The following is a 27,551-nucleotide window of genomic DNA, read 5'->3' as shown; positions in this document are numbered from 1 at the left end:
AGCTCTGATTAAAAAACTGCATTTCATGGGCTGGGGATGTGGCTCAAGCGGTAGCACGCTTGCTTGGCATGCGTGCGGCCCGGGTTTGATCCTCAGCACCACATACAAACAAAGATGTTGTGTCCACCAAAAACTAAAAAATAAATATTAAAAAATTCTTTCTCTCTCTCTCACTCTCTCTTAAAAAAAAAAAAAAAAAAAAAAAAAAAACTGCATTTCATCTTACTGAAATCTGAGCATAAGGGTAGGAATTTAAAATTCAAGCCAAAGTATGTTCCATTGCTATGTCAATTAACAATGAGCAAATGTAAGATGTTGCTTCTCTAAGTGAAGAAATTGTGTAATAGTTCCCTTCAGGGGTTCCAATGGATTATGATCTAACCTGATAGACAAGTTTAGGCTGGTTTGCTTCTAGTACTCAGAGCTAGAATTATATTAGCTACTTAAAAGTTAAACTTAGGTACTTGCTGAATAAGCTTTTCCTTTTTTTTTTTTTTTTCTTTTTATATTTTTCTACTATAAAGGTAATGCATTTTCATTGTTGAAAAATCTGGAAAAAATTTTTTTAAATCTATGAAAGAAATGAAATCACTTGTAATTACATTAGCCAGAGGGTGTATATTTATGCATGTATATACTCTTTAATGAATGAGACCATGGTATTTATAGTTTTACAACTTTTTTCACTTATCACTCTATGGTTAGCAATTTCTCTTGCTAATAATAATAATAATAAGCCATAATTTAACTAATCTCTGTAATAAACATTCAGATTGCTTCCAATTCCCAACATACATTAAATAATATTATATATAATGCTGAGATGAGTGTCCTTCTGTGTAATATTTTTATACATACCTGATTATTTCCCAAGAGTAAATTCATAAAATGAAATAGCTGAGAGAGAATAAACATTTTGTAAATTTTCTGGTATGCAGAGCCAATTTACCACTTTATACAATGTAATCTTACATTGTTTTTTAAATTAGTTGAGGCTATAGAAGCATCTGTGAAATTAAACAAATGACCTGTCTACCTGCTTATGAAAACAACACATTATCCAGTCATAATGCACCCATGCAAACTGTGCTTGTATAAACAAGCAAGCACACATTTATTCACAAGAGGCACTTGGGCAATAGAAAGATCATAGTCTATTGGATCTGGTTTGGAATTCTAGTTCCACCAATTACTAGATATGTAACCCTGGACAGTTCACAGTTTTCTCAACTAACAAGTATGGGTCTCAGTTTCTTCGTCTTTGGAAGGATCAGCTATATGAATATTACATAAAGTGGCACTAGGGACTGCTATACTTTGAAGTGCTGCAGCACAGTGAAGGAAGCACGGGGCTGGGAGTCCATCAATAGAGATTCAAATCCTCTCCTTCTAACTGATCATCTTAGGCAAGTCATTATATCTCTAAGTGAAAATCTTCTCATTCAGCAAAATACTTATTTTGAGGGGAGTAAATGAGATCATTAATAAGGTCCTAGCACAGAGTAGGTAATTCATTCTGATTTTTTAAAATGGATTTCATACCCACAAAGAGCCAGTAGGTAAAAGGAAGACTAAAATCCACTTTCCACCCTTCAGGAGGATCCAAGTGGTCTAGAAAAACACCATGTGCCCACTTGCCTAGGGAACCTGCTGGTATACACAGCTATGAGGGCTGAGCAGTCTGGACTGTAGTTGGGGACCAAGGGAGCCTGTGAAGGATTCTGAATGGGAGACTAACTGGATCAGATCTCAAGGCTCATGTACAGCCTCCTAGAGTCTTTAGCATCACTTGAGATCGAAAATCTTCCAGAAGATGGGAGAAAGCCAAATCAGAACACTTCCTCCCAGGAATCAATCTGGCCTTCAATCACACTAGGGACCAAGCAGCTGCAAATAGCTCAGCAAGTGATAGATTAGGTCCCCCAGGACACAGTGATAAGTAGGGTCCCACTTTAATTTCAAGATACTGATTCACTTCTGGGCAGCCCCAGGTTTTAGAAGAGTAATGAGTTTTTGACTAAATGAATGGGTCTCCAGATGGACCTTGCCCAGGACTTTTTTCTTAAGCCTGATACCTATGTATTTGCTTTAAAAAAGAAAGAAAGAAAGAAAAAGCATCCAAGATTTTAAAGGAAAAATTAGATTTTGCTGATTCAACAATTTTTTTTCCACAAACAGGTGCTAATGGCGGTGATTTTATATTATTGTAAAGATATCATAGCTGGGGCTGGGGTTGTGGCTCAGTGGTAGAGTGCCTAGGACATGTGAGGAACTGGGCTCAATCTTCAGCACCACATAAAAATAAATAAATTAAATAAAGGCATTGGGTCTATCTAACTAAAAAGAATATTAAATATATATATACATATATAATAGCTACACTGTCTGCCAGCAAAGGCGTCCCTAATTTGTTACTGGTGTCCCACAGACAACAAGGTGTTGACTTCCAGGTACTCATTCAGGGAGGGGCACTGGAAAAGTCTCTGAAGACCATATGTCAGTGTCAGCATACAGTTCTTAAAGCCAGCGCAGAATCAAACCCAATAAAGGAGAGGATTGATTGAGCTTCTCATTCAAAGTGGTTCCAAAGATGTAAACTCGGTAAGGAAGAAAAAGTAAAGTTTGCTTGTCACTCCAATCAAATGATGCAAGATCCAATTTGAGATCAAGTCAATGAAAGTGCTAATGAAGTAAATGAAGTCCAAGCAAATCACTTAAGGAAAAACCCTTGATTTAATAACAGGAAACATAGTCCACGGAAATCGCCCAAAGGAAGTAGAGGACTTAGGTTTCACATCACTTGTGCCCCTAGATAGCAGTGTGCACGGACCAGGAAGAGCTGTGGGTCAAGTATACCAAGTATAGCAAAGTAGGAGGAAGTTTAATTAAGAAATAGCAAGGAAGGAGAGAGGTAGCAAGTGAAAACTTCCGGAAACTAAAAATACTTATGGGTAAATGAGTTTACTTTTTTTTTTCCTAATTCCAAATTGCACATTTCATCCAGGAGAGGATATTTTGTAGTTTTCCCCCAAGTACCCACAAAATATTTAATTACATACTGTATTTCTCTTCTCAATTTGCAAACCCATCTCCTAAGATTTATGCTTATATCACAGGGCAAGGTTGACTACATCACTTTATAAGACTAAGCTCAAAACTCCCTCCCGTAAAGTAATTACAAAAACAAATAAACAAAAACCCAAGAGTCTTTGGCAAGGGCGTTTCAAAGAGGAACGCTCTGCTACCTCCTTCAGAAATCTCTTCAAAGCAATCCACCCCTCTGCGCAGATCTGATAAGCGCTCCGCCTCTGGGGTCGCAGCCGAGCTGCCGGGGTGCTGGGGGACGTGCGCCCACCGCGCGCTGCTGGCAGAAGGCGGACCTGGGCTGCCCCGGGGATTACGCCCGAGCCAGTGTCACTAAGGCTCTGAACCGAGCCAGAAAGGCGAGCATCTCCGTCCCTGCCCGCCGCCTGCAGACGGACAGCAGGCGCTCTCGGGGCGCACCGGCTGTGCACCCCGAAGCGTATCGCTGGGGCGGCGGCAAGCGGCCACCATCCGCGCCCGCCGAGAATCGTTCCAAAGTCGCGCGCGGCCAGCGCGGGGGAGGCGCAAAGTCCAGGCCGCGGCGGGCGGGAGGGGACTGGGCGCCGTGCCCCGCACGGGGAGGCCGGGGACACCGCGGGCCGAGAACGGGGTCGGGCCGGGCCCAGCCAGGACGCGCGCCCACCGTGAGGCTCGGTTGCCGCCCTACCTTCTCCTCGCCGTCGTAGATGCGCACCCCGCGCTGCTGGATCACCAGGGTCTCGTTGATCTCCAGGAGGCCGCTGGTCCACACGAAGCGGTCCATGGCCGCCGCCAGGCCGGCCTCCGCCGCTCTCCAGCGCCGGCGCTCCCGGGCCGCGGAGCCGCGCGCCGGGCAGCCTGCGGCGCCCCCTGGCGGCCGGCGGGGCAGAGGCCGGGAGGGAAAAAGGGAGCGAGCGGGGTGCGGCCAGGCCCCGCGCCCTAAGGAGCGGCGCGGCTGCGAGGGGCGCCCGGGGACGTGGAGGCGTGCGGAGAGTGCCCCCTCGCGGTCAGTCCGCCGATAGCCTTCCGGAACCCTGTTAGAGCGTCCTAATCCCTGACCCCGGATTACAGCTTGAATTTCCTCTTGGTGCTTTATGCCTGCATACTTGTGGCAATTTTCTTATCAGTGCCCAGCATGTTGCAATGTTTGTTAAGGGCATAAATAATAACCTTTTTTTTTCTCAAGTGAATATGGCACGAATCGTTTTAATATACCCGCAAGCAATATGTTAAGCAAAGCTGTGCTCCTTTTTTTCCCCTCTCATCTTCACTTAGACATTTACAATATTAATACAGACTTCATAAACTTACTAGAGAACATTTAGATAGAGATCCTCCATAATTTACCATGAAAACTTATCCATGAAAAACTTACCCTTGGTGCTGGCTCATTTTATTTATATGTTTTGCATCACAAACGGACCATCTATATTTTTTTGTCCTTCCACAACTGATATATTTCTCTCTTTGGGATTAATTTCGTAAAGTTATTACATATTTAGAAATTATTTAACCAGAATGCTGTGCAACCAGCAAAATGATCTTTTCCCAAGCCTGCTACATTGGTATTATTGCTTTCATTAACTTTTGATACTTAAAAATTTTATTTTTGTTTGTTTTTTTAATTTGTCGAGGAGGCTATTCCCAATAACCATATATATATATATGGAATTGAACCCAGGGGTGCCTTACCACTGGGCTGTATCCCAGCACTGTTTATTTATTTTTTTTTTTATTTTGGGAAAGGGTCTTACTATGCTGAAGCAGTCCTTGAACTTCTGATCCTCTCCTGCCTGCCTCCTGAGTCACTGAGATTATAGGCATGTGTGGGAGGCCGCCACATCATGTGACCAGCCTTTTTCTCTCCTGATTGGTTGAGGCTTTGTAAAGAAAAATTACAATTCATGAAAGTTCTGTAGTTTCCATTAAAGAGCATAGGAATATTAATTTAGACCAAATTAACACAAATCAAGAGTAGAGACCCAAAAGAGGAGACCAAGAAGGAGTCACCAGTGAGGAAGCAAAACAGGAGGATGTGGTGTTCTGGAAGCCAAGTGAAAAAGGAGGAGAGGTACAGTATGACTGACAGCTCAAGTGCAATGCAGACTGAGAACTGACCACTGCTTTTAACCACATGGAGGTATTGGCGGCCTTAATAACAGTGTATCCAAAGAAATAGAGGGAGAAAAGGTCTTATTGGATTGGTATTAAAAGAGGAAATGGATTATAGATAAGAAATAGAGACTATTTATTTGAGGAGTTGTGCTGTAAAGGAGAGCAAAGAAATGCTTGGTAGTAGAAAGAAGTGAAGTTGGGAGGGAGTTTGATTTGTTTGCTTGCTTTTAAAGTAAAAGAAATGTTAGGATGCTGTTGAAAATGATCAAGGCCAAAAAATTGATGAGATATGAGAGAAGGGAGTCTTGCTTGTCATTGAGTAAGGGAGAGGGTATGCCCCAAAGAGGATCAGATCAGAAATGGTTTATCTGGTGGAGGAAGACAGATAATGGGGTAAAAGTGAGAAGAGGTGAGTAGATGCAAAAACTCTCTGGATTCTTTCAGTTAGTCCAATTTCAAATCAATGAGAGCTTTATTTACTTGGCCAGGAACTGTCACCCACCTATAGAGACTAAAGCTCTGTGGGAGAACAGCAACTTACTGGCCTATATCCTGGGAACTTAAAGATGAAAACCACAACTCAGGGACTTTCCTTAGCATCATGCAAGAAAGCCAGCCACAGAAATTAAAACAATAGAAAGCGGGACCTGCAAGCCCTAAGCAGGACTGGAATTTTCCAGTTAGCAAGTAAGCAAGTACAGAAGCTAGGAAAAAGGCAATCAGCTTTGCAATTCGGTTAACCACATTCCCAGGTTCAAGCAGACATCAGTATCCTGAGTTTGAGCAGGGGTCGTCTGGGCGAGAATCTATTTCAAAGTCATGTAGACCTACAAGTACACTCAAACCCAGGATATAGCTCACGGTGACCACCACTGCATCCTGAGTAGGATACAATTTGTGGGGTACAAAGTACAGAAAGACAATTTTTATAAGAAAACAGCTTTCATTTCAGTTTCTCAGAAACAGTCTTGTAACAATTATTTTATAGAAGGCAGCAAAATGGAATCTTAGGCCTATGACAGTTCTTGGTTTATAATTGTTTTATCTCACTTATCATATCTATAATCTACATTTTTTTTTTACTAATCTATAACCTATAGCTTACACTCTTACTGATTTTATTTATTAGTTTACACTACAATATTACTCCAAGGAGGAAACAAGACTATGAGACAAAAGGTATGAAAGGTGAAACCTGGGTGGGTTTCTGAAGCCTCACTCAGTACAACACTGAAGGAAAGAGAAAGATATAGATTTAATTAGATCTGGTTTTACCAAGGAATGGGTTGAGAGAGGGCCAAGGGAAGGGTATAAGCCAGCTCAGTACATCTCTTCTTTGTTCCTGGTTCTTGCTGCTTGGAATCTGTAAGTTGTTCTCATCATCCTGGAGGTTGGGAAATTTCCTCAGGTTCAAGATTCCAGGTGTGTATCCTTTTTCATTGTTCTACCTGAGAGTTGGTGAGGCTTTTCAGTTGAAGACTCAAGTTGTATTTTGTTTGTTTTCTCTTTTCACAAAAGTGTTCCTCTATCACTTTTTTGATTATTACTTCTGGTCTATAAGTTCTTTTCTGCTCCTGAGGCTACTGATGATTTGAGCATTAATAAACATGTCAGAGTTATCTGTCTCCCATGTACCCTTCCCTCTTCCCTCATCATACTCATTTTTTTATTTTTATTTTTTAAAAATGGTACTAGGGATTTAATCCAGGGGCTCTCTTACCCATGAGCTATATCCCCAACCCCCAGGTCCCTCCCCAACCTCCATTTTTAAAGACAAGTTCTAACTAAGTTGCGTGGGCTGGCTTCAAAGTTGTGATTCCTCTGCCTCAGCTTCCCCAGTCCCTTGGATTATAGGCAAGTGCCACTGTTTCCAGTTTCTTGTTTTGTTTTGTTTTTAAAACAGTGATCATTTGTTTTCCAATTCTTCTACAGAAATTTAGTGGAAATTTTCTTAATCAAGTGTTCTAATTATGTCTACTTAAGAGTTCTCATTTTATTTTTAGTAAAATTTCTTCTATTTGCCCCTGAGTTCTGCACTCCTCGGTAGTTCCTTGTTCTATTCTATGCTCAGTAAGCCACTGTATCCTTAAGTGTCCTAGGATGCCTTTTGCCTTTAGGTGTCAGGGTATGTGAGATCCCCAGCAAGTCAATCTTTTAGGGTCTCACATGGAAAGGCCTAATGGGTGTTCCCTCCTCCCCCAGGGGACTGGAAGTAGTTGGGTCAATAAATTGAGAACCTCTCTTCAGAGTTACATCAAGAGAGGTCTCTTGGTTCTCAGCCTATTCACTGGTTCAACAAATATTTAAAAAACACTTATCAAGCACCTGTTTTGTGTCTGACATTGTTCTGACATTAGATTGTTAAATTATATTGTTATATTGTGTGTATACATGAATATATAACAACAAATCCCACCATTATGTACAACTATAATATACCAATTAAAAATATGGAAAAAGAAAACAACTTTAATCATCAAGAGAAATTATATTTTAAGTAATCTTTTTTTAAAAAAATGAATGCAAAAAATCCATGATTAAAAAAAATACCCATTTTAAATAAAGGTAGGATAAAACAGTCCAGGCTTAGATCAAAAGATTAAAAGGCTGGAGATGTGGCTCAATGGCAGTGCCTTGGCTCCACTCCTCAGTACCTAAAAAAAAAAAAAAAAATTAATTGCTATAACATGCCATCATTGTTTGTCACAATTTACTATCATTTCCCGATCTTTTGAGCCTTAGATTGTTATTCATTTTTAGTCTACTTTTCCTATTGAAAGTAACATCACATAACCTAAGTGTCTTAATCAAATGTAGAACTGTACCATTTCCCCTGGTCTTTGCAGTGATCAAAATGCCAGGGAGTGGGGATGTGAAAACAAAGTATGTTTTCTGTCCCCAAGGGGCTGACATATGACAGCTGCTAAAATAGACAACTGTACAGGAGTTTCCTATTTTCAGGCTAGAACAAGGAGAAATGTCATGTGTCTTAAATATTCCCAAAATGAGAACAGAGTAGGGCAAAGTACCTGCCAGGGTGATCCATCCAAAATCCAAAAGAGGCTGTATCCTCAGGACTTTAGAACCAATATGATTTATTTAGTTTTATGGTATCTTTTTAAGAGCTTTTTTTTTGGGGGGGGGTACCAGGAATTGAATTCAGGGGTGCTTTACCACTGAGTCACGTCCCCAGTCCTTTTTAAAAATATTTTTATTTAGAGACCTGGTTTCGCTGAGTTGCTTAGGCCCTCGATAAGTTGCTGAGGCTGGCTTTGAACTCGAAATCCTCCTTCCTCAGCTGCTGGGATTACAGCGTGCGCCACCATGCCTGGCTAAAAGTTTTTAATTTTAATGATGTATAGTGTACTTTTTTCTTTTAGAGTTCATGGGTTGTTCTGGTTTTTATGTTTGCTATTTTAAAAATCTGCCCAACATGAAGTCACTAAGATTTTCTTCTGGCCATTTAATAGTTTTTTAGGTCTGTGCTCCATTTTGAGGTTGTTGATTGGTGTTTGTTTTGTACACTTTGAGGTAAGAGTCAAAGTTAATATTTCATACATAGATATTCACTTGCCCCAATATCATTTCTTGGAAAGATTATCCTTTTCTTCCATTGAGTTGTTTTAGAAACCTTGTCAAAATCATTTGACCAAACCAGGTGCAGTACCTGCCCCCCACCCCAAATCCTGTGATGCAGGAGGCTGAGGCAGGAGGATGGCAAGTTCTAAGCCAGCTTGGGCAACGTAGTGAGACCTTGTCTCAAAATAAGAAAATTAAAAGGGCTGGGATGTAGCTCAATGGTAGAGCACCTCTGGGTTCAATCACTAGTCAGTTGGCCAGATCAGTCTGATATATTTCTGGAATCAATTGTATTCCTTTGATTTCTTTGTGTTTCTTTATACTTTCTTAATTTCTGTGGCTTTCTAAGTCATAAATCAGCAGTCAGCTCATGTTTTGTTTGGATTTAATAGATCAACTTGGAGAACAAGGACATCTTAATAATATAGGGTCTTCTGATCCATAATCATATTATATTTTCCCATTTATTAGAGTTTCTTTAATTTCTCTCAACAGTATTTTGTACTTTTCCACAAAACATTTTTGCCAGGTTGTTCTACCTTCTTTTTTTAAAAAAAAAACAAAAAAACATTTCTTTTAGTTGTACACAATGCCTTTATTTATTTTTATTTATTTATTTTTATGTGGTGCTGAGGATCGAACCCAGGGCCTCGCATGCACCAGGCAAGCGCTCTACCGCTGAGCCACAACCCCAGCCCTTGTTCCACCTTCTGAATCCAATGGTTCTTTTCAATTCCAATCCAGCCAGATCTCTGCAGTACCCAACACTGTGGTCCATTCCCTCTTTCTTTGGCCTCTCTTCCATGGACTTTGTTTCCTCTTCCAGTCCTCATCAACTTCTAACCTTAGGATTGTCCCACCCTATTCTCTTGAAAGCATCATATCTGTTTTACAGACCACAGGGGAAACAAGTGAAGCTGATCATCAAATACTCTGAAAGGTTAAAGAAATTGAAATGTAAAGGATAAGATTTGCTTCAAGTTCTGTAAAGTTTTTAAGTTCTGTTAAGTTGCATTTGGAACCTGAAATTCATGTGGAAGTTAAAAACAACTCCCGGAAAAGCCGCTGAAATGTATGTTGAAATCTCCCCTAACCACCTGGTTGCTCTGTAAAAACAACCCCCCCCCTCCCAGAAACCGTGCAGTCCAGCACGTACACACCTCAGGGCTTAAGCCAATCAGTTCGAATGTATACCCTTCTTTGTACTGACCAATCACCCCTACCCGACTTGTTCCCGCCAGTGAATGTACTAATCATGGTTAAGAGTTGTTGTTTGATTTTCCCGCGCATGTGATGATTTGTTATGCTGTATGTGAAGTCCCTGCCCTTTCCAAAGAATGTATATAAGCTCTGCTCAAGCTGTTCTCGGGGCTCTCTGCTCCTTCGAAGTGAGCTCTGAGCCCCAGAATGCTGGACCCCCAATAAACTCTTTGCTGTTGCATGAGACAGTCTCTTGGTGGTCTTTCCCTCTGACATTTGCCCGACCTTTACAACTCCAGGTGCCTGTAGTTCATGGTCCCATGTGTTGGTGAGGATGTGTTCTGGAAGGAAGAATTCTCTTTAGATCTTTTAATAAAGGTTCTGCCTTCCCTTCAACACTTGTGGGACAATGATATGAACGTTGTGTCTCAAATAAAACATCATTCTTGGAGTGTGAGAGTTTGGAGATTAGGGGGAAATTGCTATGCTGAAAAAATCTAGCAGTTTTGTAGGTTTTCATACTATCTGAGCCAAAAAAAAAATCTCTGTGATTTTTTTAAAATTATGCCCACTTATGGGGTTGTGGCTCAGTGGTAGAGTGCTTGCCTCACATGCATGAGGCACTGGGTTCAATCCTCATCACCACATAAATAAATAAAATAATGGTATTGTGTCCATCTACAATTAAAAAAATTTTAAATTATGTTCACTTAAAAAAGTGAAGTGAAATCCATATAACATAAAATTCACCAGCTCAATGGCATTCATACACAGTGTTGTAAAACCACTACTTCTAACTAGTTTCAAAACCTGTCAATCACTCCAAAATAAAACCCATTAAGTGGTTCCACCTTATTCCTCCCACTTCCAGAATCCACCAATCTGTTTTATGTTTCTATGGATTTATCTGTTCTAGGTATTTCGTATAGATGGAATCATATGTGACCTTTTGTTTCTGGCTTATTTCTCTTAGCATGATGTTTTGGAGGTTCTTTAGTCACTTTTTTTTTTTTTTTTGTCTGTGTGTGGTACTAGGGATGCACCCAAGACCTTGAGCATGCTGGGCAAGTACTTTACCACTGAGATACATCCCCAGTCCTTTTTAAATTTTATTTTGAGACAGAGTCTCACTAAGTTGCCCAGGCTGGCCTCAAACTTGCAATTTCTTCTCTCTCAGTCTCCCAAATTGCGGGATTACAGGTGTGCACCACAATGCCCAGCTCTTAAGTCAGTTTTAACTATTCTGTTTTGTTAAACTGTTCTCCATCATTTCATGAGAATTCCTGGTTACCCAGTGAATACCCTGGTTACCTGATGAAACTTTAGTAAATAATGAAATATAATGTAATAGTGTATGTCCAGGAACAATGTCTTAAGAATGGTGATGGACACTGTTTGGTTGTTCGTTTTCCCAGAGATGGCAAAGTTACATTTAAAATAGGACGTTTCATCAAATAAAAAAAAATCTACAGAAAACACCAAACCAAATTCCTTAATAGCAAGATGCTACCATAATAGGTATGAAGAAAAAAATGACAAAAACTGACCATAGCTCAGAGTTAGCGGAGGAGACCTTCAGACCTGGGCAGTAGGAGGTGAAGTTCTATCCTCCCACCTTTGTCCCCATTTAAAACCAGGCTGAACCAAGAGTGGTGGTGCCACCTGTAATTCCAGCTACTGGGAAGGCTGAGGCAGGAGGATAGAGAGTTGAAGGTCAGACTTGGCCATTTACTGAGACCCTGTCTCAAAACAAAAATAGACCCCGACTGAAAGAGAGTCCAGTCCAGGAGAAGTGGAGAAATGTTGTAAACCCAGTGCTTAATATCAGTAGGCACAGTCCATATACTCCATAAGTCTCCAACTCTTAAAATCTCCTGGCTCTGAATTGTTTCTTTCTGTCTTGGGGATTGGCTATTTGGATTTTATAAAGGCGATATTTTTTAGATGAAGACTGAAAGATTATGGTAGCACTCTTAAACGCACACTCAAAATGTCTAACAAATGTTAGTTTATCTGCACAGGAGGATTATATATAACCTTGAGGGTTGAGAGGAGGCTGGCCTCATTTTAATCCATCTCTCCTATCTTCCCTTTGTTTGCGTCTGATAACTATTATAAAGGCATGAAAGTAGATCTCAATTTCAATGTCCCTTTGCAAGCCAGGCAAATGTGAACACGATAACTTCCGAGACTATCATTTCTTTAGTGAAACAGGAGATGCATTTATGAAGTTCAAAATGAAGTAGTATTTGTAAATATGCTCCCTTGCTACAGCAGTTCAGTGATATAATTCCTTCTCAGCTAGCACGCCGGTGTTTATCCAGAAGCGAAAACACTTTCTTTTTGCCCCGTCTCCCTTTCCTGTCCAATCTTGAGTCTTCGTCAACCGTAGTGCTGCTGTATTGGAGGATTTTAGCAGGCCACTCCTCCCCCGCCGCACGTCTAGGAGGCAGCGCGTGGTTTGAGTTTGACACCTACAGACTCAGCCTAACTGAACCCGATAGACGCTGAACCAGCCCGCGGCAACCCGAACCCAGGCTCCGCCCCTCTCCCCTCATTGGCGCATTCAATTCACGCTCGTACCAATGGGAGGCGGCGGCGGGCCGCTGACAAAGGCCAAAGCTAGCCGCTGTGGGCTCGGGCTCATTGTAAGGCGGCGGGTGGCGACCTGAGCGATACCGAGGACTCGAGACGGAGTCGCATCCCTGGCCGTGCCCCGGGACCTGCAGCTGCACCCGAGTCAGAAGACCTAGTCCGCGTACCTAGGTGAGGCCGCGGTGGCGGGAGCTGCGCGAGCCGGCTGGCGGCTGGTTTACTCAGGGAACACGGGTGGGCGTGAACCTAGTGGTTAGGGCCTTTGGTCGGATGACTACCTTCCCCCACGACTGCTTGTGTGAGAACCCTGGACGGCGTTTGCGGAGGGGACCTAGAGAGCGGCGTCCGCTCGGTGTCATGGCTTGCGGGCTGAGCGCCTTCTCTTCGTTCGCTACTGGTCGACTTGGCTTTTTAGCAAAAGCGGATCTGCTGTGAAGGAAACCGTTTAGCGAGGAGCGTAGGGGTTTTTTTGTTTTGTTTTTTGGTCATAACAGGTGTTTTGACTTCTTGCCTTCAAATAAGGCCCTGACTGGCGGCTCAGACCCATACTGGCGTTGGGGGCCCTGGGCCGCGGGGGCGGGGCTGCAGGGCACGAAGACCGACTGCGCTTGCGCGAGCACTTATACCTCCAGGCTCTGGAACCAAATTCTGGCAGGGTGTGGTTGCTCCTGCTCTGATGTTTTCAATGTAACGCCTTCTTCTCAACTTTTGGAAACCTAGATTTAGATGATCTATAGAAATAATAATAATTAATAATAATAATTATTATTATTATTCGTATTAGAAAACAAAACAAAAATTCTCACCCAACTCAATTCTGGTAAATTAGGTCTTGGAGAATAATGTCTTATCTGAGCAAATAAATCTGAAAGACAATATAACCAAAATTATTAACTATAAGAAAATACAAACTTTCGTCTATTCTAACAAGTATAAATTTTCACTTTAAAAAATAATCTCTGAACTTGGGATTTTAGAATCAATAGTATGTTTAATCAACAGGGTTTTTTTCTTTTTTTTTCTCTCGATTTTACACAAAATCATAATCATCTGCTAAGAGATTTCATGCTCTATTCCAGAAAGACTGGACATCTGTAGAAAGGAATTTAGGCTAACAGTCTGTGGAAGATGGAAGATTTTTTAAGAAGATATATTTAAGTGTCTTAGCCATGTTACTTACACTATTAAATCACAGTATAATGAAGCTTTGCTTAGGACAAATCTCAACTCAGTTCTTGCCTGTTTTATTTTTGGTATTGGAGATTGAAACCAGGGTTGCTCTACTCCTGAGCTACATCCCCAGCCCCTTTTATTTTTTATTTTGAAACGGGGCCTAATTGCTTAGGGCCTGGCTAAGTTGCTAATGCTGGCCTGGAATCTGAGATCCTCCTGCCTCAGCCTCCCGGGTTGCTGGGATTACAGTCATGTCCAAAGTGCCCAATTTCTTGCCTCACTTTACAATTTAAAATGTTGGGGCCAGGGATGTAGCTCAGTAATAGAGTACATGCTTAGCATGTATAAGGCCCTAGGTTTGATCCCCAGTACCATACACACACACACACACACACACACACACACACACACAAATTAAAATTGCAAAGTTGGTTAATTGTTGTTATTCCACAACTCCTCCCCCACACAAGGAAACCCCCAGAACAGGGTTAATTTTATTTTTATTTCTTTTAAGTACTGGAGCCCAAAGAATGATGACATCTGAGGACCAAGTCCAAGAAGAGACAAAAATTCGGAAACTGACAACAACAATGGTAAGATATGGACATAGCATTTATAACTTGACCCTTTCCCCCCTTTCCTAGGCTCTTTCTGAAATAAATAATTCTGAAACACTTATTTGTCTTAAATAACTCTTTCAGGCTGATAAAGAAAATATCAAAATACCTATACAGAGCAAAAATAATACAACAGTGGTAAAAAATTATATTCTTTTAAAACCTTCTAATGAATTAATCGATTCAACTACGGAAATTGAAACACATGATTTTCAGGATGGCACTCAGACTCTGCAGTTATCAATTAAAGATGATCCCCCAAATCAAAATATGACATTAAGCCAGGCATTTCACCTTAAAAACAATACTAAAAAGAAACCAATGCCTGCAGAAAAACCAAACCAAGCTGCTAACATGCCCAAGAAACCTGTGCTTGGGTCTTATCGTGGCCAAATTGTTCAATCTAAGGTTAATTCATTTAGAAAGCCTCTACAAGTCAAAAATGAGAGTTCTGCAACAACAAAGCAACTTTCAACTACTGTTTCCAAAGCCACAAAGCCTGAACTTGTAAACACCACCAACGTAACAGTGAGAAGTAATAAAGCCTTAAATATAACTGCTACTACTAAATTTGAAAGCACTAAATTTGTGAACACTAAACCTCGGAACACACAATTTGTGAGACCTCCTATTAGAAGTCACCACAGTAACACCCAGGACACCATGAAACAAGGCATCAACCAAACCTCTGCCAGTGTTAAAATCCGGAAAGGGCCTCAAGAAAAAGAACCCAAAACGATTGTATCTAATGTCAAAACCAGTTCTTCTCAGGACATAAAAAGAAATAGGGTGTTATCAAGAAGCATAGCATCTGAAATTGTAGCCAAGCCTGCTTCATCTTCTAATACCAAACTGACAGAGAAGTCAAAAACCATTGACCAACGAAGACAAACTATAGCAAAAGCAACTGTTGATAGATCAGCTCGGCCCAAAGAAACTGCGGAAGAGAGAAAGTGAGTAGCTATAATTTTCTTCATTTTATTATCTTAGTTTTCAATAGAGTACCATTTGTGGATTTGATTTGTAATTTCCTTGTATTAGAATTTCTTTAATGGATTCTTTCTGTCATATGAGGTAGATTTATGTCATGGAACAATACGACTGAAAAGTTACTATATTTAGGTGTGGTTTTTATGTTGCTTTTTATAATCTAAGTTAAATGCTTAATAATAAATTGGGAAATATTTCATAGCCTCTCTAATTAAAAATGCATTCTTGGGATCTTTGAACATATAATTGATCTTTTTATGTTCAAGATGTCTTTTCTACAAACTTTTGAATGATGTGTGTGCCACTTGTGTAGAACTACTTCAAGAATTGAAATATTTTTAAACTTTTCCTCCATTCAATAGAGATCTTGAATTAATATCAAAGTAATGTTTCTATATACTGCTTTTGACTGTAGAGCTCGTCTGAGTGAGTGGAAAATTGGCAAAGGAAAAGTATTGAAAAGGCCCCCTAACCCTGTAGTTACCCAGCCCACATCTGAAGGACAAAATGAAAAACCAGTTGGGTCCTTTTGGACTACCATGGCAGAAGAAGATGAACAAAGATTATTTACTGAAAAAGTAAACAAGACGATTTCTGAATGCTTAAACCTGATTAATAAGGTAGTCTTTACCATATATTTATACAACATTGTATGGTTTACAAATTACTTTCGTAAACATTATCTGACTATATTGTCATTCTTTGGAGCAAGTAATATCAGTGATACTGTGTTAAGAGTGTTGTGAGATTGCTATCCTTTTACTGACTGCATTTTCCATTGAGTTCACATAAGTATATCAAAGGGGTAATAAGTTTTTTATTTGAGTTATAAATACTGTATTCCTTTAGATGTCAATATTCAGTAAGCTGGGGTGGACATTTATTTTTGCCCGTCTGGTATTTCTGTTAAACATTTTTACAAATTATTTTATTCCAGTCACATAAAGACTAGCAACAAAAATTATAGTAAATATTATTATCAATTCAAGTTAACTAAAATGTTATCTAATAAAATCCCATTAATATAAAACAACATTATCCTGGTCTTGAATTTGTAGAATTTTGCTATTTGGACGCACATCCTCAGGAATATAATTACCAACTCCAGAATATTTTATTTATTTTATTTTTTTATACCTTTATTTTATTTGTTTATTTTTATGTGGTGCTGAGGATCGAACCAGCTCCTTGCACATGCTAGGCGAGCGCTCTACCCCTGAGCCACAACCCCAGTCCAGAATATTTTATTTCTTATTTACTTTTCTCATTTATTTATTTTTTAGTTATTGATAGGCATTTATTTTTATTTATTTAAATGCGGTGCTGAGAATCAAACCCAGTGCCTCACAATGCCAGGCAAGTGTGCTACTGCTGAGCTACAGCCCCAGCCTGCACTTATTTACTTTTTAATCTTGCTTTGTATACCCATTAATGTCCAAGATCCATAGCAAGACTCAATACAAGGTCTGACTTCAAACTACTACTCTTTGTTCTACTCTTTATGAGCATCTTTAAACTTTTTGTGGTCCTGAGGATCAAAGAAAGTTTTGAACAGGAAAACTGATTCTTATTTTGAGTTTTTTTGTTGTTGTTGTTCATACTATGGAATTTTTTGCCCTGCTATCTGCGTACATCTCTTACATAAATCATTGCAGATTGATTTTAACTTTAATATCAAAACTGACAATTAAGAGGGAAAAATCCCTGCAGACCATTTTCAGTTGTGAACATTCGGTGGATGCAAAAATTCGAAATACAGTATTAGCAAATGGAATCCCACGGTTTATAAGAGGATAAATACAAAACCAAGTAAAGTATTAGTTATTTTTGTACTAATATATATCTCAACTATTATCTTTTTTGCTGTCTTATAATCATGGTTTATATTCTTTTTATTTATCATTCAAAATAAATTTGGAGTTAGGGAATATTTTTGATGAATTTCCTATTATTATCCTATCAATCTTTTGTGTCTTTACCACTGATCTTGATTATAGTTAAGATTATTGTTTTTTTGTAGTTTGCAGGTTAAAAAATATCACAAACACTTTCTTGCTATTTTAGGGGTACCCAAAAGAAGAAATATTGGTTACACTGAATGACCTAGTTAAAAATATTCCAGATGCCAAAAAACTTGTAAAATATTGGATATGTCTTGTACGTATTGAACCAATCACAAGTCCTATTGAAAATATTATCTCAATCTATGAGGAAGCCATTCTGGCAGGGGCTCAGGTAAGATTAAAATTTACTATTTTTTTATTATTACAATGTAAATGATTCAGAATTATTTTAGAATGCATCACAACATAACTTGATAAAATTATAGTAGTAAGTATTTTAAAGGCCACAGAAGGTATGGGGGTATACTCACTAGTGTAGTATGGAGGCCTGGGATTCAATCCCTCATGCAAAAAATAAATTAATTAACTTTTTAAAAAACTGATGGCTTTGTGAGAACTCCCTCGTTTTAGGAGTATATCTAGAGTACTCACATTATACACTATATAAATTGGTTCTGCCCACAAAAAGTAAAAAGCAACTCGTAGAGAAAAACAAACTAGTATTTTTAACTTTATTGCCATTTGTAGTGGATTGATACTGTGCTTCCCATCTCTCTTCTACTCTGTTGATACACAAAGCTTTCTGTATAAAATAAATCACTTCTTCAGGGTTTTTGTTTGTTTGGGCCTTGTTTTTGTTTTTATACATAAGTATTCCTAAAACATATTTCCTTTTGACCAGATCTCTCAGAACTATCTTCTTGGAAATCGTTAGACATTTTTTAGAAAGTACTCTCTTAGCCTTTCTTAAGAAAGCTCAAATCCCAGCGCCTTGGGATGCTGAGGCAGGAAGATCATGAGTTCAAAGCCAGCCTTAGCAATTTAGTGAGGTCCTAAACATCTCAGCAAGACCCTGTCTCTAATAAAACACATCTGGGTATGGTAGCCCATACTTGCAATCCCAGCAGCTCAGGAGGCTGAGGCAGGAGGATCGCAAGTTCAAGGCCAGCCTCAGCACCTTAGTGAAAGCCTGTCTAAAAATAAAAAATAAAAAAAGGCCTGGGGTATGGCTCAGTGGTAGAGTGCTCCTGGGTTCAATCCCGTGTACCAAACAAAATAAAATTCTATATTCACTTAAGTCTCAGCAAGGTCAAAGCCAGCAAATGATATTTGACCTTTCAACTGGATCAAAAATCAAACAGGCATGGTGGCATATACCTGTAATCACAGCTACTCAGGACTGAGGCAGGAAGATTGCAAAACTATCCTCAGTCTGAGCAATTTAGTGAGACCCTTTCTGAAAATAAAAAATAAAAAGGGCTTGGGATATAACTTGGTGGTAAGGCACTTGCCTAGCATTCTTGAGGCCCTGGGTTCCATGCCCAGTACAATTAATATCAAATCAAATCAGATATTATTTTTTTTAATGCTTTGCATTATATATAATTTTCACAATCGCTTTTTTTTTAACATATTTTAGTTGTCAATGGATCTTTATTTTATTTATTTATATGTGGTGCTTCATACATACTAGGCAAGTGCTCTACCACTGAGTCACAACACCAGGCAGATATTCTCTTAATGGCTTATATATGTAAACATTTTTTTGAATTCATAATTATATTTGATAGAATTCTAGTTTGAAGGGAGTCCTTACTATATTGGACCGAAGGGACATTACTTAAAGCAGCTTCTAGCAGCATAATAAGTATGCAAAACTGGAGCTAAGGCTACATATAGAAAGTAATAATACAGAAAAAAAAGTGACACCAGAGCAGAAATTGGAAAACAAGAATCAAAATTCCCAAGAAAATTGAAAGTAAAAGTAAAGCAGAAGTCCTGGGTAAATAATTCTAGGACTAAGTTCTAGAACTAAGACTATGTACCAGAGTTTCCTTTTTATATGATATCTTGATTATGTTGTTTTGTCATAGTAGTACAAAATAACATAGGAAGTGCATGTAATATCTAGCAAATAAGAGACACATAATACATTTTGAATGAATGAAATATGTTGGGCTGATTAACATTAAGCAATTCAGAGATGCATTTAATAGTCTGAATAAACTTAAATGAATGTAAGAGAAAAGGAGCTTTTAATCAGCTCTTGAATAGATATTACTAATACTAACATCATATTTATTAATTCTGTTCATATCAAGCATGTACCAATAATTATTAAGGGCTTAAGAAAAAAATTGGGGGTAGACTTTCAACTGATAAATTTCTATCCTTCATTTTTTTTTTTTTTAAGAGAGAGAGAGAATTTTTTAATATTTATTTTTTTAGTTTTCGGCGGACACAACATCTTTGTTTGTATGTGGTGCTGAGGATCGAACCCAGGCCGCACGCATGCCAGGCGAGCGCGCTACCGCTTGAGCCACTTCCCCAGCCCTATCCTTCATTTTTTTATTCTGTAAGTTGGAATAGACAGTCATTTTTCAAACTTAAAATAGGAGTTCTGAGAACTGCTTTAGAACTGCTACCTTCTTTTAAAATATCAAATTTTAATTGCTGGTTTTAATATTTCAACTTGAAAATATAAAACTTACATGGATCTCTTTTTTGTATTAAAAAAAATCAAGCCTATTGAAGAGATGCGACATGTCCTTGTGGATATTCTAACAATGAAGAGTCAAGAAAAAGTTAATTTGGGTGAGTTTTAGTTTCTTTTATTTCCTTCAAGTGAATTGTGAGTTTATTAAATTTCTTTGCTGAGTTAGTTTTTTTTCTTCTTTTATCCTATTTTTTATGTTGGTACTTGGGATCAAACCCAGGACCTTGTGCATGCTAGACAAGTGCTCTACTACTGAGCTACATCTCAGCCCTTTTTTTTTTTTTTTTTCTTTTTTAACTTTTAAAATATGAAGTTCTTTTTTATACTTCTATTAACCTGTCTCTGAGATAATCAGTTTTTAATTAGGAGATTAATTCACAAATCCAAATTTGACATTGAATGTCTATAAAAGTTACTTCCTTGAACTTGTCAAGTACTCATTTTTCATGACCCAGCCTAAATATCACTTGTGAAACATAAACAAAATTTGTTTCTTTTTATGGATTCCACTAACCCTTTGTTCCTACCTAATTTGTAGCATTTATCTCATTTTACAGTTAGTTGTTTTCAACTCTGTGCGTGCTATCTCTCTGGTTTTGTTTTTGTTTGGGGATGATGTGGGTCACTGAACTCCATTCCCAGCCCAACTGCATCTCTCAGGGAATGTAAACTTCTTAAAGAACAGGGATGATTTCATTCTTATGTAATAAATATAAGAATATAATGAATATAAAAAAATATTTCCTATTTTCCCTGCAAATAGGAAATAGTAAATATGTGTTAACTGGCAGCAGTATTTACTTAGGAAATGTAATGGGTAGGAAATGACAGTTAAATTCTTTTATTTTGAAATTTTGGCCAACTAGGAATAACTTAAATAACTTCTTTTCTGGGGGGTTGGTAGGGAAGCACTAGGGGTAGAATGCAGGACTCACTAATTTGCTGAGTCTGGCCTTTAATTGTGATCCTCCTGTCTCAGTTGTACCACAGCAACTTTAAAGTCTTACTGTTTTAAAATTTGGTCAAAAACTTAAATCTCTAAATTATTTCTTATAGGAGAAAATATTGAGGCTTTTGCATCCAAAGAACAAGTTCAAGAAGTCAACACTGAAGATACGGGTGTTAATTTAGAGCTAGAAAAACCAGAAATGGAGAATAAACTTCATAGAAATGTGGTATTTAAAGATTATGAAAAAGAACAAGATGACAAAATGAAAGCTCTGACCAATGATGTTAAAACCCCTGATACAGAAACTATAGCAAGTTGCTTAATTAAATATAATGTATCTACTACACCATACTTGCAAAGGTAAGCTTTTAAAATATTATGTGGCCAGGCATGGAGGTACATGCCTGTAACCCCAGCAGCTTGGGAGGCTGAGTCAGGAGGATCACGAGTTCAAAGCCAGCCTCAGCAAAAGTGAGATGCTAAGCAACTCAGACCCTGTCCCTAAATAAGATACAAAATAGGGGTGGGGATGTGGCTCAGTGGTCAAGTGCCCCAAGTTCAATCCCTGATATCCCCCCAAAATAAAAAATAAAATATAATGTGCTGTGATTTGTTTTGATGCTTAGGGATAATAAATATGATTTTTCTCCTGCGCTGGTCCTATGAATCAAACCCAGGCCTTGCACATGCTAGGCAAATTATTATAAGAAATAATTTAGAGATTTAAGCTTTTGACCAAATTTTAAAACAACAGTAAGACTTTAAAGTTGCTGTGGTACATGCCTGTAATCCCAGCAACTCAAGAGGCTGAGTTAGGGAATAATTTTGGTTTTCTTCAGTATAAAAAAGAAGATGCAATTTGATGAATCAAGTTCTGCATTTAAGGAGCTGAAGTTTCTAACACCAGTGAGACGTTCTCGACAGTCTTCAAGAGAAGACTTCTAAATTACTTCTAAATTAAGTTCTCTACCACTGAGCTATATCCTCAGCCCTAAATATAGTATTTTTAAATTTTTCCAATAACTTCAGATTAGAACTGCCATTTGTTACTATGAAAAAATTTTCAAACACATGGAATGTCATTGGGACATTTTACCTTTTTAATATTGTATTGGCTTTGCTTTTCCCTAAACGTTACTATTTTGAAAAAAAAAAAAAAAACAACTGCTATATTATTTTTACTTTACTCTTAAGTATTATTAATAATACTAGGTTTTAAAACTGAGGAATTAGCCAATTCTATAGATACTCGAGTATCTACTGCAAACAGTTATAACAGTAAATAGAGAAAAGGATAAGTTCCTCACTTTAAGAAGCTTGTAATAACTCTTTCTATAAGACAAGCAGTCACATGGTTGCAACATATGATGTTTATTATGATGAATAGCATAGAAGTACAAAATAAAAACATTAACTTTTTTTTAATTTGGGGAATAATTTTGTGTTTTCTTCAGTATAAAAAAGAAGATGCAATTTGATGAGTCAAGTTCTGCATTTAAGGAGCTGAAGTTTCTAACACCAGTGAGACGTTCTCGACGTCTTCAAGAGAAGACTTCTAAATTACCAGATATGTTAAAAGACCATTATCCTTGTGTGTCTTCACTGGAACAGTTATCAGAGCTAGGAGGCAAAACTGATGCTTTTGTATGCCGCCCTAATGCAGCACTGTGCTCTCTGTACTTTGATACAGAAGAGAAATAAGGCTGCAATGAGGAATGAGGGTTTTGTGTGGCTTTCTATTTCCCTTAGGTCTATAGTTGGCTAAGTATCATAAGTATTCATGGCAATGAACTTCTCTTATGGGAGTTGTCCTTCTGTGCTTCCTGCCTTCTCAATCACAACAGATTGAGTTTTTCTTTAACATAGGTAAATTTAGTCAGTTTATTGTGTTCCTTAAATATAAATAGGGTTTGTCATAATGGTAGCTTGTTCACTTTGCTAAATATAAGTACAGTAATGATGCATCATCAGGAAATTAGGTGTTCTAGATAAAAGTATATTTTTAATGTTGACATGTTTTAAAACTTTATGATGTACCTCCCTGCCTTTAAACATAATACTGACAATATTTTTGCCTTTATTTAATTAGTATGAAAGTAAAATATTGGGACTGGGAATAGAGCTCAATGGTATAGTGTGTGCTTAGAATGCCTGAAGCCCCTGAGTTCAATCCATAGCACCAAAAAAAAAAAAAAAAAAAAGTCCCAATCTTCTATAGCTGGATTATGTTTAAATTTTAACCTCCATAGCTTCATTTGAGAGTTTATAAATTATATTAGAATGGAGTTCAGGAAGGAATGTATATTTAAGAAGTGTCATTCCAATGTAGGTAGCATTTCTGAAATAATACTTATACTTGCTTTCTTAAATCATGTCCCCTGAGACATGCTAGTTACATACCATGAACAGTTTTCTTTTCCCATATATAAATACCACCAATAAACTTGTTTTCTAAGGCCTTGAACTAATACTTAAGTGTCATATATTCTATATCACTCTATAGTTTCAAATAAGTGAACTATCAAAGAACAGTTGAACTACATGTGTAATATGAATGTGAAGATCACATACTTGGTCTAATGTTCATGCCATTTATGTAATATCTTTGTTTTATGTATTGTCTTATGTTCTAGAGAGTAGGATTTTCATTCTTGTGTGTATCTAATATGTATATAATAAAAGTACCTGTATAATAATTTTCTTTTTTTTTTTTTTGTACTGAGTATTGAACCCAGGACTGAACCCAATCCCAATGAAATTTATTTCAACAAGTATTTTATGAGGGATGGGTGGGGTATGCCTCAGTGGAAGAGCCCATAACTTGGTATAACTAAGGACTTAAGTTCCCTAGCACCATGAAAAAAAAAATATATTTTTTTATGATATGTCATTTAACCACAGTGAATTAATTTAAACTTTGCCTTTGAAATACATTGTAAGTTTTTTCGTGTATGTGGGGAGCTAGGAATTGAAGTGCCTCACTCAAGCTAAGTACTGTACACTGTACAGGACCACTGTATGACTCAGCTACATTCCCAGCCCCCAACTTCATCTTTTGAAGTTCAGAGTATACAGCTAGATGATGGCTTTCAACCACTGGTAGTTTGTACCACTCTAACCTTTTCCCTGGACATTTTCAGTCTGGAGACCTTTGTAGGTGCCAAGACGGGGGGTAGTGGGTACTGTTGGCTTCTAAGGATTAAAGACATATATACACATACACACCTGCCCCAATAAAGAATTATCCAGGGGTCTGGGGCTGTGGCTAAGTGGTAGCACACTTGCCTGGCATGTGTGAGGCACTGGGTTTGATTCTCAGTACCGCATATAAAATAAATGAAATAAACGTCTATCAACAATTAAAAAAAAAAGAATTATCCAGTCCCAAATGTTGACATGCTGAGATGGAGAAACCTTGAACTTGATTATTATTTATGCTCTTTCCTTGTTAATGCTACCTAATAACTTCTCAGACATTTCCTCACTCTCAGTCTACTGAACTTTGCCCCTACTTCAGCAACTGATACATTTGCCACAACATGAACTTTGATAATGCCAAGAACTATTGTTTTCAGAAGTCTTAACACTCTGGGTCTCTTCCTCTTCACTACTCTCCCACTAGTTTTTTTTTTTTTTTTCTTCTCTCTTGCTCTGTTATACTTTAGACCTCTAGTTTTTCAAGTGTTCCCTTTTACCCATTGTGACCATTCAGACTAGTACTAGAAACAAATGCATTGCAAGCCATGAATGTACTTCCAAATACTGTAGTAGCTACGGTTCGAAAAATTAAAGGTCATTGGTACAATTAATAAATGACTTGTATTTTACATTTAATTGCACATTTCTAGTCAAACTAGGCACCTTTTAAAGTGCTCAATAACTACACATGTAAAGTCACTTTGGATGGTGCTGATCTAGACTCCCATTTTCTTCACTGGAACATTCAATATAGATATTACTTCAACCATCCTTATATCATTCTTTTTTTTTTTTTTAACACTTGATATTTGCATTTATTTCTCATGATCTGCAATTGGAAGATAATTTCACATGTTTAGTTTTCTACCTATTCCAGGAGATTTGTGTTGAAATTTTTTTTCGCCATTAGAAACTGTGATTCTCTATGGGATCTCTTCAGTTTTGCACGCCGATTTTGGAACCAAATCTGGATTCTGTCTTCTTCAAGGTTCAATTTTTGAGCTAAGTTTCTGATATCAATGCCAGGATAGCAGTTTACTCTAAAGACATTTTCCAATACTTCAATCTGAGGAGTTGCAGTTGTCTGCCCAGGGCCTGTGAGGTTTCACGGATGGAACACAATCTTTCTTCTGGTCCAGTCCTAAAATGCTCTCAATTGAAAAGGAACAAGGTGAGGGTTTGCTTTCCCTAAGCTGAGCACCTTCCTGAAGGCTGGGAGACATCCTCTCATGGGCTACAGAGCAAAAGCTCTGGTCTTTCTGATGGCTTGGCCCCACGCGTACAGCTTATATCATTCTTAACTCTTTCATCTCAGCATACTTTGGTTTTGCTTATCTGTAGAACCTCAATTTTGGATTTACCCAAACTCATCACTGCTAGAAATGAGGATACAACTATGGATTGATTTTACCTCTGAGACACTCGTTAGATTTGGTCCACATGTGCTTCCTCTCATGTTTTCATTTGTTTTTTGTTTTTGTTTTTGTTGTGTTTTGTGATACTGGGGATCAAAACTAAGGCCTCACATATGCTAGGCAAGTGCTCTACCATAAAGCCACAGTCCTAGCTCCCATCTTCTTATTTTTAAATCGGCTGTCGAGAAATTGAGGCACAAATTGATTAAGGAACAGTTTATCTGGGCTGATCAGAGTTGCAATTTGGGAAATCGGATTCAAGCAGATTGAATATGTGTTCCAGGTCTTTCAGATTTCAAACAAGTTTTAAAGGCAAATATCAAACATGGCAAGATAGATTACATCAGTTGTTTGTCAAGAATTTGGATTGGTCAGCATACTACAGTGACAGAGCCACATCAATGTTTATAGCTCACAATAGCTAAACTATGGAACCAATCTAGATGCCCTTCAACAGATGAATGGATAAAGAAAATGTGGTACATATATACACAATGGATATTACTCAGCCTTAAAGAAGGATGAAATTATGGCATTTGCAGGTAAATGGATGGAACTAGAGAATATCATGCGAAGTGAAATAAGCCAATCCCCCCAAAAAACAAAAGCCGAATATTCTGATAAGCAGATGCTGATCCACAGTGTGTGTGTGGGGGGGGGATGGGGAAAAATGAAGGAACTTTGGTTTGTGTAGAAGGGAGTGAGAGGAGAGGTGGGGCTGTGGGGATGAGAAAGATGGTAGAATGAGACAGTCATTATTACCCAATATACATGTATGATCCTGCAACATTCTCACCCCCAGAGAAATCAAACAAACAAAAAAGACCACACACACAGAGGAATGAGGAGATACGCTCCATTTGCGTATAATATGTCAAAATGCATTCTACTGTAAAATAAATAAAGAATTTGGAGCAGGCAGGGTAGCAAACTGTGTTGTAAGAAATGGATTAGATAACTTTAAAAGTGTATATAAGGCAGTCCTCAGAAAGGGAGAGTGGAATGAACTACAAAAAATACTTGGGAAAGGAAGGGAGTTAGTAGAAAGAAGACCCTGGTGGCTATAGGATTGGAGAGTTATGTTATAATGTAACTTGGTCTCAGTTTGTAAACTACAGGATGTAGCAAGTTTTCACCTGGCAGGGGCAGGCTTCAGTATATGCTGGGGAAAAATGTATGTTTACACACACAGGATCAAAAGTTCTCTGAGAGAAATGAATGAAAGCTCGTCACTCATGTCCTCTCTGGCCTAATATTTTGGAGGTACTTAATTTGCTTTGTCATGATTTTCATTTCTTCCACAAACCTTAGTTCCAGCTGCAATCTTAATTCCCCTTAGCTATATAATGGAATAAATACAAAGATTTCAGAGAGTAGTATGTGAACATCCTGATGGGTGGCAGCCGGGGACATTATTCTGCCTTCCACATTTGCTCAAGATCACACAACTAGCAAATGCCAGAAATGAGTGCTGTCATATTGTTAAGACATGATTCCTAAATCCCAAATAACACTCCAAGTCTGCAGAAAGCAGACAGTTCTGCCACCATGACACAAAGCATTTGTGGGGGAGTCTGCTTAAAAGCCAAAAAGACCCTGAAGGAATAGGGGGCTAGGAAGCTAATATAGTCACAGAATATTTTCACAAGGTAGAAAAAACAGCTTAACTTTTCTTAGATTTTTAAAAAAATTTTATTAGTTACACATGATAGTATAATGATCTTGACAATTCATACATTTGAATCAAATGGGGTATAATTTCTCATTTTTCTGATTGTACAAGTTGCAGAATCACATTGGTCATACAGTCACATATATACATACAGCATATATTTACATATTTCATATTTACATATTTCAGTACATGCTCAAGAAGCAGACTAACGTCTGTTCTATAAATTGCAGAAACTCTGGATTGGGTGCATGAGGGTGAGGATGTTTTCAGGTAGAGGGACCAATTCCATGCAGGGCGAGGTATTGGAGAAAAATGGGGTCCGTCTGACCTAACCTTCAAATCAGCCCAAAACAATATGGGCTGTCCACATAAACTGGAGACAGAACTCATGTTATTGGGGGAACATTTTTCCTTTGTTAGCA

The 27,551-nt window shown here is 38.2% G+C and overlaps 2 protein-coding genes and 1 pseudogene across 3 annotated transcripts in view; 1 reads left to right on the top strand and 2 right to left on the bottom strand.

Moving 5' to 3' along the window:
* The window catches only part of Vps36 (vacuolar protein sorting 36 homolog), a 33,312-nt gene extending 29,415 nt beyond the window's left edge, over positions 1–3,897 (bottom strand). For both annotated transcript variants that reach the window (XM_027928863.3, XM_071611525.1), the window contains exon 1: positions 3,752–3,897. In XM_027928863.3, coding sequence (XP_027784664.1) covers positions 3,752–3,847 — 96 coding nt within the window. In that variant the 5' untranslated portion in view covers positions 3,848–3,897. The remainder of the gene's footprint in view (positions 1–3,751) is intronic.
* Ckap2 (cytoskeleton associated protein 2) lies at positions 3,846–24,646 on the top strand. Its single transcript, XM_071611746.1, has 9 exons — positions 3,846–4,073; positions 12,584–12,723; positions 14,240–14,318; positions 14,427–15,295; positions 15,748–15,952; positions 17,397–17,567; positions 19,921–19,990; positions 20,949–21,201; positions 22,296–24,646. Exons 1-9 carry the CDS (start codon positions 3,846–3,848, stop codon positions 22,540–22,542), a joined length of 2,262 nt encoding a protein of 753 aa, XP_071467847.1. The 3' UTR covers positions 22,543–24,646.
* A 187-nt stretch (positions 24,647–24,833) lies between these two features.
* LOC139705383 (homeobox expressed in ES cells 1-like) lies at positions 24,834–25,313 on the bottom strand (annotated as a pseudogene).
* Positions 25,314–27,551: the final 2,238 nt, after the last annotated feature.

This window comes from Marmota flaviventris, chromosome 4 (genome assembly GCF_047511675.1).
Source record: "Marmota flaviventris isolate mMarFla1 chromosome 4, mMarFla1.hap1, whole genome shotgun sequence".
NCBI lineage: Eukaryota > Metazoa > Chordata > Mammalia > Rodentia > Sciuridae > Marmota > Marmota flaviventris.
This window is presented reverse-complemented; position numbering and strand designations above follow the sequence as displayed.